General features: G+C 37.3%; 1 protein-coding gene across 2 annotated transcripts; it reads left to right on the top strand.

Moving 5' to 3' along the window:
- The first annotated feature begins 572 nt into the window (after positions 1 to 572).
- Positions 573 to 9247, top strand: LOC105057923 (uncharacterized). 2 transcript variants are annotated; one of them, XM_010940645.4, is made up of 9 exons: positions 573 to 1071; positions 1262 to 1421; positions 1614 to 1675; positions 1792 to 1886; positions 2608 to 2721; positions 5591 to 5656; positions 5753 to 5850; positions 5969 to 6405; positions 7861 to 9247. In XM_010940645.4, the coding sequence occupies exons 1-9, from the start codon at positions 627 to 629 to the stop codon at positions 8940 to 8942; spliced, it is 2559 nt and encodes an 852-aa protein (XP_010938947.1). In that variant the 5' UTR covers positions 573 to 626; the 3' UTR covers positions 8943 to 9247. The 2 variants fall into 2 exon arrangements, with proteins under 2 accessions (XP_010938947.1, XP_073105142.1); XM_073249041.1 differs by having other exon boundaries at positions 5591 to 5660; positions 5757 to 5850.
- The last annotated feature ends 2458 nt before the right edge of the window (positions 9248 to 11705 follow it).

The following is an 11705-nucleotide window of genomic DNA, read 5'->3' as shown; positions in this document are numbered from 1 at the left end:
TTGCTGAAGGAGAAAAGTTTTATCATTCAACTTCTGACCCTCTTTAAAGATATTACTGATGGATCCTTTCCATATGTACAACATCTATCTAATCTGTTGTAATTGCTTAGTCAACTTCACCCTCGGAGAATGATTTTCTTGGCACCTCCAGACTTGACGGACTTTCTCCTGTATCCCTTCACAAACAATCAAATTTTCTTAAATCGGAATGGCGACTGCCCTCTAGCACCATTATTCAACACAGTAAGAAGCAAAGGCCGATGGTCCGAAGCAAATCTGATTAAATGATGAAGTTTAGATTCCGGATAAAAATCCAACTAGTCTTTAAAAGCAAAAATCCTATCCAGCCTTTTCATTTCCTGCCCTTTACTAGCAGCTTGGCCAATGTGGTTGAGGCGGTGAGCAAGACACATTACATATACCTTATGGCTATTTTGGTTACCTCCTATATACAAAAAAAAAAAAAAAAAAAAGTTTGATTGGTTTGGTTCAAGGCATCAAGTCATAGTTTCCATGTTCTCCATCTCGGAACCCCCTCTTGGCTGATCTATGTGGACCCTAAAACCGTGAGGACGCAAACGGGGGGGGTGCATTTTGATCATGTAAAAACGGGCCCCACCGCTTATATGCCTTGGCAGCCTGACTCCCTTCGTCTTCCCTTCCTCCTCAGCTTGCGACGGCGGAACTCGGAAGAGGCCATGGCGTCCGCTCCCTCTAAGCGATTCCACGGACCCAAGGGCTCATACCGTAACCAGAAGCGCTTCGTCCCCAAGGGAGAGAACTCCTCCTTTTCGAGAGATCACCCGATCCCCGGCAACGCCAAGCCTCCGCCGCCGCTGACTACTGCGTTGCGGGAGTCCTCCACCGCCCCAGCGCGGCCGGGAGGGAAGGGGAGGCGCGGCGGAGGCGGGAATTTCGTCAGATACTTGCCTCAGGATGAAGCGGTCGCTTGCGGCCTCGGGGCCGACGCTGGGGGCTTGGACGCCGTCGAGTCGCAGGGCATCGTCGATCTCCTCAATGACGAGCTCTCCAAGCTGCTCAAGATGAGCTCTAGGGATTTCTGGCAAGAAGGTGGGACCCCGATCCTCAAACCCTAATCTCTTTAATTCATTTTTGTATTAAGTTGCGAATTTGCTCGGAAATTTTAGCTGGTTTTATCAGAGTCTAGGTTAGGTGTTTGATGAGTTGAAGAGGAACCTTTTCGTTCTTAATTCTCGGTTCATGCTTTGATGGATTTGTTTCCCTCTTGTCTCCCTTCCAGTGGCAACGAATGATTCGCTGCATGAGTTCTTGGATAGTTATTTACAGTTCAGGCACAGATGGTATGATTTCCCACACCGAGGGGCGAGGGGAACTGTTGCAGGTGTTATTGTTGGAGAGCTTGAGCTATGCCGTCGGGTCTTTATGGTCCTTTATCGAATGTAAGCTACGGATCATTATTTCCTAGCCTCCTTGGAATCATCTGATTCAAAAATTAGAATAACTTGTGTATTCTGTATAAACTTACCTATTAACATCCAATTTCCGAATTTCACTACTTGGAGAACCCAAAGAAGGCATAATGTGTTTCTAATGTGGTGAATCTAATAGTTGGAAACTCCAATTGCTTTCAGATCTTCTAATAAAGACCCTGGAGCGCGTGCAAATGAATGCCTTAGCATGAAAGAGCACACAGGTGTCATCTATGTTTTTCTTGCTTCAGCTTGTGCTTATTATGAACAATTGGATATGGGCATTGCTTATTACATGAAAATTATCCAGATCAGGCTTTTTTACTTCTTCTCTGTATAGCCCTCCTGCAGGAAAAGAAACTGCTGGATTTGCCAAAATTACTGGATATATGTGCTATCTATGGGTATGACAATGAAGAACTAACTAGGTTATTGGTAAGGCTCTTATCTTATGTTTTATTATTAGTATTATTTTAACTATTGTGCTTTTTTGCGTATATGATCCAAAAACTTTTTTTAGTAAACTAAGGGAACACTTTTGCTGATTAGGGGAAGTATGTTAACCAGAGCTGTACTTTGCCATGCTCTTTTTTTTCTTTTTTTGGCACATAAAGTTTGCTAGCATTGCTTATATATTATGATACTGTACAATAAAGGTGCCTCATTCTTTGAAAAGATGGCTGCTAGTCCAATTGTTCTTTGATGCATTTGTCGATGTCATAACAATATAAAATATCTTTTATGCAAAACTACTTTTAGGCATTTTCTGATTGTTAAAAAGAAGCTTTCATCTTGAAGAATATAATGATCTTGGCTCATTACGAACCCATGAGCTTTTCAATTTTAACTATAAGAAACCAAATTGATTTCATGAGACTTTCTAAAAGATAGCGATAAAAATGTTTCTTCCATACTAAATAAACAAAGAGCTGTTTTTGGCCTCATAATAATCTTGTTAATCACCAATACTCAAGTTGCTAACAGTCTTATACTCTAGCGATCAGCTTTACCCAATGATTGATGGTAGATGCCAATTGAATCCATGAGCTAACTTCTTCCTCTACCTGCTTACTGTTGTGTTTCTTGCTGGTGAAAATTGATTTTATATATTTGTAAATGAAAGCTCTCTTTTTTTATCACTCCTTTTTCTTTCCAGGTTACAAATGCTATCAAAGCCCAGCCAAAGCTCCTTGACAACATCAGCTCGGTGGTAACACATTTTCTAAACATAGTTCACACGATGCATCAAAGATGCAGCTCATCAATAGAGGTTCTGTTCTTAATCTTGGAAAATTTTTATTTGGCTATTATTTAAGATAATGCTTCACCATGCATGATTTCTGTGTAGCTAATTTACATGTATACTCCATGTAATGATGTGTTCGTTTAGAGTGGTATATATGAGGGATCATGATCTATCACGATTGTGTATGTTGGGTGCAACATTCCAATCATTGCCTAGCTCTGCTACTCAATTGGACATCCTTGCTGTCTGGTTGCATGCTGATTATTGCTGTTTGCTGGACCATGTCTAGGTTTGGTAATCCAAGCACCACTTATGCCAGAAAAATGAGGAGCAAGGGCCACACAATTTGTTCTCTTTTCTCTCCAATTGTTTGAATCATTACTGAACATGGTTTTCCTATAACTTCTTGGATTTGTCTCATAGGCTAGAGTTTGGATTTATGTTTTTCCCCTCCCTGTGTTCCTTTACATCCTCTTTATCATTTTGCACTAACTAGAAACTTATGTTTTGCTAAAATTGAGCAATGATTTTACTGGTCAGCTGAAAACAAAAAAAATCCCTGAATACACCTGACTGTTCCTGTGATCTGCTAAAAAGATCCATTTTAAGTTTTTCAAATTTGTTTATCAGCATTGGTGGATTTTATTCTTAATTTATTTATTTTTAGCATGTCTTTGCTAGTGTTAGGTGTCATCAATTCATTTATTGAACTTTGAATACCTTGGCTCAGGTTCGTATTCATTCCTGTCTTCCATCAAATCTTTATGTAGCATTTAAATCTCTTTTAAAGCATTACTCCTCCTCCTCTTCCTTTTCCTCATCCTTCTTTTTCTCCTCTCATTTTTTGGCTCAATTAGAGTTTGCAGTCATTTTATGCTGGTGACTGTTTACTGATCTTCTACCAATCCCATTCTTCTGGTCCTTTTTTGTATGCCTTGACTACATGGTGACTCATCTTTATATTGGTGGACAATGACCCATCTTATCTTCAACGTTTAATTTGCTGCGAGCAATTAGCTTTGGTGTTTGTCATATCTAAGTTCAGATGAGGAATGTCTCCTGTGCCCATGTTGTTGGCTTATGTACAATGCTTGCCTTGCTTAAAGCATCTGATATTACTTTATTGGATCTTTAGGTCCTTCGTCTTCTGCTAAGTCTGTGCATGATGCCTTTGACAGATCATTAGCTCACTTTCTTGTCATGAAGTTAGTGGGTTGGTTGCTCCCTTTTATGTCATGAAGTTAGTGGAACCACTAGTTTATCCTAGAAACTCTTGTAGCCTAGCTCATGAGATCTGGTCCAATTTTCGGATCATTGTTTTCAAATGCTCTCAGTTCTCAGCCATTCAGCACCATGGGCACATGTTTACTGAATTCTTTACCATGTTTTTGAATCTATGGCAATTTAGCAGAACCTTTAGGCTAAGGAGCCAATGAGAAACTTTGATTGTGGAATATCTCAGCTATCCATGCATCCCCTGACATGAATCACTTGCCTAAGGCTGTCATTAGTTATACACAAGTGTAATTATTAAGTTATATAAATACCTAAGAGATTTTTAATTATAAGGGATCGCAACTGCCATATTTCTCCTTGTGCACTGCACATACCTAAGGCTGTCGTAGCCATCCATTCATCCAAAATTATCTAGCTATATAAAGGATCTGAGTCATTCGTGCATCCTATCACAAGCATTGCATGTGGCCAAAACTATTGTCAATAATTTGAACAGTCTTATGATTGGAATAAACTAAAGCAAGGAAGATCCACTAAGCTTCAACGAATTTAAGAGGTTTGCCTATGCATGTTGTACCGGCAACTTCTTGCCTTCCTTTGTCCTAAATATTAAAGCTTTTTTAATTGTCTATAAATGGATACAAGTAGAAACCATGTAGGATGTGTTTATTGCTCTTGGTCTTAATTGCTTATATTGATTTTTCTCATCCTTTTTCTAGGATACTTTTGAGGCTAGGGGAACCTTGGAGGGTAGTTAATTCCCTCTGCTTGCTTCAACTAACCTTCTTGATTTCATCGCAAGCATCTCTTTTGCCCAAGTTACATTGTTCTCAAGTTTAGGTGCAAGCATGTGAAAAGAAATATTTTTCATATCTGCCAGTGGTTTACACACACACACACGAGCTCACGTATGCGCGATGTTTTATTATGCATTTTCTATCATTAGTAGGTCGATCGTTTGTGTTATGAGTGCCTTTATTTTGGTTCATTTCTGAGTGACTTTAAATGTATATAGTAATCGCATTGTAGGTTCTTACTTTTGGAATTCTTTGCAGCACCTATTGATTTACCATATTTGGAAAAACTTTCATCTTATGATTGCTTGATTATTTTTCATTTTGATTTTGATGTTCATGAATATTTTCTTAAGCATATTTCAATCTCTTTTCTTTTATCATTTGAAGGCAGGCAAATTATTTTTTTGGTCTGTTGATATGAAGTTTCTTCCATTTATGTGGTTAAATGATATGAAAGCTTGAATGGAAAAGATACTAAATAATGTATACTTAGGCATGCTAGCTTTGTGACACCTTTGTTTGTTAGATAATTATAACTGTACCCACAGTGATCTGATTGTTATTGAAATGGAGCTTTCCCCACTAAACAAGAAAGTTCATAGTATTGAGGCTTGGAAACAGCCTTTGTAATTCATGCTTCTGTCTTTAAACATAAAATTTTCTTTTTTTTTGTTTTATCGGTGGACTGAATGTTATTGAAATGGAGCTTTTCCTGCTAAACCTGAAAATTCATAATATTGAGGCTTGGAAACAGCCTTTGTAATTCATGCCTCTATCTTTAAACATACAAATTTTTTGCTTTTTTTTTATAATGGTTATGTTCAACAAACATATTTAATTTAGTTATGCATGTCATAAAGGTGCTAATTGCTTCTGGAGGATGTGAAGTTCATGGATACAGTCAACTGTATAAAGATTTTTCAGAGGCAAGTTGTTCTTTCTGAGAATAATTGAGCAGGTTTAGATTGTTTCTTTCTCTTGCACTTCCAGATCTTTGATCAAGAATTTAATTTTGTATTCAGGTAGTGGACTTCATAAATGATGCCATTGTGACTTTAGATGCTTTTGCTGATGCATACAAACCTGCATCTTTGTACTTCTCTATTCCATTTGAAATGAGGTAAACTGACTTCTGTATATTGGGCAGTGATTTTAGGCATGTAGTTTTATAGTTTTAATTGACAATTTCCAATTGATTCTGATACTATATAGCATTTTGAAATTCATTTGGCATGCAGTTATGGAAATGAGGAGCTACTGAGCACCCTGGCAAAGTTACATGATTCCTTGCTGCTGTCTATAGAACAAGGATTTAAACTTGTTTCTAGTTATGTGGCTGATGGGAAACAAAACTTATCTGCTGGCTTGCTTGAAGATGTTGTTCTCAGTTTGAAAATGTTGTCAGTAAGAGTAGTCAAGTTTGGTGGGAAATTGCTGGACTTCTGCTATTTAAATGATCAACTCACTGATGATAGTCTCCTTCAAACTGCTACGAAGATGTTTCCAGCCAAAGTCGAGGATCCTGCAATAAGAGGAGACATTTTAGTTCAAACCTTTAAAGAGATCAATGGGGAAGTTTCAAATCCATATGGGAAATATCGTAGTGGAACATTTCTTCAGAATATTGAAAAGGACTTTAAGATACTGGGCCAAATTCAAGGCCTTCGCAACAATGGTAAATTCTTTATACACACTAACATATGTATTTTGTTCTTTAGCGTTTAGTAATTTCAAAACCATTAGCATAGGTTGATCTTGGGATGTATCAGTTCAATACTCTTACAAGAAGGAGAAAGGCTAATTGCCTGTTAAGCTCTATATTTTTCATTCTGAAGATGACATCTGAGGTTCTCTACCTCTCTCAGAAAATGGACACTTGTCTAAAGATACAATCACTTTTTACTGGCATTAGTCTCAGTAGATACATGTGAAAGCAGTCATTTGAATGTACAGTTGGAGATGCCCATGGTGAACATTTGGAATATTAAAGAAAAACCTTGCACCCAATACATGAGGTAAAGTTTGGTTCAGCATGTATAGTTTCAACTATCATATAATTTAGCAACATTGGAATGTAGAGGATCCCTATGGTGAAATATGTGCCATTTTGGAGCCCATATGTTTTTTAATGCTTAATATATACATGAAGGTAGGATTGTAACTTCTGGTGTGGTGGAAACAAGAGTTTTAGGAACTTATTTTTCAAAGGAACTTACAAAATTTATGTAAGATCTTGTTTTTAGATGATCATTGCTTTGATCTAGTAGATGGGTGAATAAAAAGGGCATAACTTAGAGGTCAGCTGATGTTATGATTGGAATAGAAAGTTTGTCTATGGTTGGGGTGTCACCTTAACCCCGCTATTTATTTTTATTTATTTATTTTTATTTTTTATTTTTACCTTTGTTTCATGTTTTGCAGTTTTTAAAACAATAGGGGAACTGAACCTATGAAGTAGGAAGAAACAAATCTGAGTATGTTTTAGGCCAGCAGGAAATCCCATTCATGGACCTATTTATGATTCAGAATCATGAATCGTCGTAGTATTTCTGTATGTTGAAAGCTTTTTCACCTTAAACCCACTATTGTTTTTTTTTTTTTTTCACCTTCTTCTCATGTTTTGCAGTTTTTAAAACAATGAGGGAACTGAACCTATGAAGTAGGAAGAAACAAATCTGAGTGTGTTTTAGGCCAGCAGGAAATCCCTTTCATGGACCTATTTATGATTCAGAATCATAAGTCGTCATAGTATTTCTGTATGTTGAAAGCTTTTTCACAAGCCCGAGTCTGTCAATGTGGAATTACATCCTTCTATTCTTTCTTTGGGATAAATAAAACATGTGCAATTCATCCTGCAATGTAATTCATGAAGCATGGTTCTGTGAACGAGTTACTTGATAGAACAGACATAATACTGTGCTCAGAAGTTGGGCAAAATATTTTAATCTATGGCAACTTATATTTCTATGAACATGGTTTTCAATTAAATCTGATACAATTTATGGCTTATTTCTTCCCCCCCCCCTATCTTCTATTATCTCTAAGATGCTTATATTTTCATTGGGTCTGACTGTCTGCCTATGGTATGCTAAAGTCTCCCTTTCTTTTCTTGTCTCCTCTCTGATTACAGGATGGATTTTTATGGATGATGAGCAGTTTCAATACCTATCTCAAATTGCAGCACCAGCTACCATGGTGTCCTGGAATAAAGAACCTGAGATCCCCATCCCCATCTCTTCACTGAATGATAAAGCACAGATGGATGAAGAGGCTGTAATCCTTGACTCTAAAATTAGTCAAATTAAGGACCTTTTCCCTGATTATGGGAAAGGTTTTCTTTCAGCTTGCCTTGAAGCTTATAACCACGATCCCGAAGAAGTTATTCAAAGGATATTAGAAGGAACTCTTCATGAAGATCTTTTGTCTCTGGATACTTCATTAGAGCAAATTCTACCACCGAAGTCAGCAACCCAGAACAAGAGTGATAAAGGGAAAGGGGTGCTACTCGAATCTGCATCTTGTAATTCTGTCTTGCCTGCTAAAGTGGATAGCAAGATGCCAGGGAAAGACAAAGATGGCCCTTCATCTTCTGTTTCATCATATGGGCGATATACAAGGAAGTCTAATAATAACTTGCCTGACTCTGCAGTTTTAGACTCAACGGCTAAAGATGCAGTGAGGTCTGCTGTCCTTGCAGCAGAGTACGAATATGAAGATGAATATGATGATTCATTTGATGATCTAGTTTTGAATGTTGTGGAAGCAGGATATGAAGAGGCAGATAACTCAAGTAATAGGATCAGCTCATTATCAGAAAGGTCTTCAGGATCGGATATTGAGACTTCGTCACGCAATTCTACTTCAAAATGGAGTTCACAGAAGAAGCCACAATTTTATGTTAAGGATGGGAAAAACTACAGCTACAAAGTTTCTGGTTCAGTTGGCGTGTCTAATGCTCAGGAAGCAGCTGTTTTAGCCCAAGCCCAGAAGGAAATAATTCATGGTCTTGGTCGTGGTGGAAACTTACCTGTTGGGGCTGTCAAGAAGTTGATGGATGCTGAAGAGCAGGATCACTCAGTCTCTGATGCTGCAGAAAGTTCAGGCAGAGGGAACCCAAATCCTCGGGGTAGAGGAGGAAGGAGAGGTGGTGGAAATCATCATAGAAAAGATAGAGCGATGAAGAAGCACTTTACAGGACTGGTGGGCCATTAGATGCTTCCAGTTTTCATAAATAATTTGTTGGACACAGAAACTGTAAATGCATATACATGAGTTGCCGGGACAGTTTGTACTGTTAGATTGCTAAACAGTTTTTTCATTTTGTGTGTACATGAATCAAATTTGGTCCATCATCAGCCACATCTCTCACATGTTTGGAAATACGATGTAAGAGATAAGCTCTGGGTAATTTTAGGTTACCCAATTATCAGGTTAGTTTGACGGTGAATTGACTGTATACAACTTTTTTGGTTAATTCCTTGCATATTAGAAAAAGGAATTGGTCTTTTACCTATGCATCATCATCTTCGGTCAGTTTACAATGTGACATTTGTTATGTGATCTTATATGATAACCATTACTGGTTTTTTGTGGAATGTTTTGGGATGGCATGAGGTCTTTTTCTCCCATAGAGTCCAATGCTGTAAAAATTTATACTTATACTCACTGATGTTTACTTCAGAATTATTTGAAATTATCATTGATTTTATAAATTCTATTTAATATCTTTCCAATGTTCTTTTATGTTTTTCGTAGAGCATGATTTTGCTTTATGACTCCTACCTACAAATTAATACAAAAAAAAAAAAAGAAAAAAAAAAAGAAAAGAAGAAGAAGAAGAAGAAGCTACTATCGTCTTAGCAATTCAATTAGATCAAGCACTGCTCTGTTGATTGTGTTTAGGATATATTTTGATGAGGATGATTCTATTCTCCCTGGTCTGGATAGTGTTATTTCACCATCCCCAGCAATCGATGGATGTATAGCAGCATGACACTTTGCTGCCTTCTGCCTAAATGCAGCGGGATTCAATATTACCTTCTCATAAAATCTAAAATCCATGTTCTAGTATTTCTCGAGTTGGAGAGTGAAGCAGGCTGGATAAGCTCTTGTGGAAAGTGCCAAGTGATAGCATCAGGAGGCATTATCTAAAGATAAATTTTAGGTTTTTATATCAGGAGGCATTGTCTAAAGATAAATCTTAGGCATATCCGTGAAAAACTAAAAATATGTGCCAACCTGGGAAAAAACATCACAAAATCTTGAGTTGCTTAAATGAAGTATAGATGAGGGAATTTGTTTATTTTTCTTACTATATTGCAAGCAGTTCATTCAAATCTTGTTTTTGGATACTCACTACATTGTTGGTTGAAAAGATGCGAAAAGGCTTGGTTTTAGAATTAGAGACTTTCTTATGCTACCCCAAACGGGTTGGTTTGGTTACTCTGATTATTTCATTTTTTTGGCTCAAAGATTGATCTCTTATTTTGTTTTACATCTATCTATGAATGGTCAAACCATGCCTGGATGAGTTGAAGAAGAATCACAAAGTTGTTTCGCCATACTTTGGAGTGTGGACCATTGGCGAGTTTGCACTTTCTGCTTGGACAAAGCATTAAGTGAATGGTGAAATACTTTTCTGCCTTATCGCCCTTGAATCAACAGGGTGAGATGCCTATTCTTTTTTTTCAAGTATCAAGGTGAAATACTTCTGATAATCATTACTTCTCTATTCCCCTTTTATTTTTTAAACATTTGGTAGAATTGGTTTCAGTAGCTCGCTTTAGAACTTTTAGTTCTATTCTTTGGAAAGGTTCCCATTTTGGGAATTCCTATTTAGCATTTTGTTGTGTTTCATTTCTCTTTATTTCTCCTACACTTATGGCTTGGCTAAAATATAGGATGTGAATATTTAAACTTGGATGGAATATATGCTCGCCTAAGTTTCTCAACCTATAACAGACTACAATAAAGGGCTCTTATAAAGTAAAAAAATAACTTAATTATCAAACATGCTAGTTTTGAAAAAAAATAGTGGCCTCATGTATTTTTTTCAGTGCTAGTCCTTAATCCTTGTAGTTCACCCATGTCATGGATGGAGCTGATCTGGCAACGCATCCCGGTCAAAAGTGAAGGTTCTTAACCTCAGCATGTTAGAGTCCTGCTCTGGAGGGAGCTGACTGAATATAGAGTAGACTTGTTATTTCTGTTTGAAATTGTCTCTTGCTTGCTTCTGTACCATACAGCAGCCATCGACGGTCTCCCCCCTCCCACTTCTTTTCTGTGTTCATGTGCTGGCTGAAATGAAGGTTTAGGAGAAACTACACCCTTATCATATTTTATTATTGAAAGATCTATGAAATCCAATAATATCAGAGGAACAAGTTGGTTACTGGCACTGGTAACCGATTGGTGATTTCTAATGTTTAACTAATAATTCTTCCTCCAGTTATTAGTGTCCTGAAAAGGAGTTTTACCCTCATGTAGCTCATGGTTAATAAATGAGTGATATATTAAATCACATAGTATTCAAGGAACAAAGTTGGCTAGTGGCAATTGGCTAGTGATGTCTAATATTTATTGACTAATAATTCGTCTGCCTGTTATTTAGTATCAATTTCTGTACCTACCAAGTGCAGGAAGATAGTGTGATGCTTAATCTATATCTGTATGTTATGGCTATGATATTACTGGATCATGTTCTTCGATATTAAAAATCTGAAATGTTTTCCTTGTATTTTTAGAACGGGAAAGATGGTACATTGTGAATGACATCACTTTGGCTGTGACATCCTCTTGGTGAATGACATCACTCTTGAGATGGGTTCCTTTTTTTTTCTTCCCTTGTGAGAGGAGCGTTTTTCTTGGGCTCTTTTTAGGTGTCTGGATCATTGTTCATTTTCGAATATGCATAAAGGAAAAGCCACTAATAAACTCCTCTCTGTTTTCTTCTCTCTCGAGTCTAGTATCAGAAAC

This window comes from Elaeis guineensis, chromosome 15, assembly GCF_000442705.2.
Source record: "Elaeis guineensis isolate ETL-2024a chromosome 15, EG11, whole genome shotgun sequence".
In the NCBI taxonomy this organism is placed as follows: Eukaryota; Viridiplantae; Streptophyta; class Magnoliopsida; order Arecales; family Arecaceae; genus Elaeis; species Elaeis guineensis.
Note: the sequence above shows the minus strand (reverse complement) of the source record. Positions and strands in the feature narration are given on the sequence as shown.

What these genes read in the sequence shown, in the direction of transcription:
- LOC105057923 (XM_010940645.4), top strand. Translation starts at nt 627, where the DNA reads ATGCCTTGGCAGCCTGACTCCCTTCGTCTTCCCTTCCTCCTCAGCTTG. An exon ending in TGTATAAAGATTTTTCAGAG is followed by an intron (nt 5,657 to 5,752) that starts GCAAGTTGTTCT and finishes TTTTGTATTCAG; the next exon opens with GTAGTGGACTTCATAAATGA. An exon ending in TCAAGGCCTTCGCAACAATG is followed by an intron (nt 6,406 to 7,860) that starts GTAAATTCTTTA and finishes CTCTGATTACAG; the next exon opens with GATGGATTTTTATGGATGAT.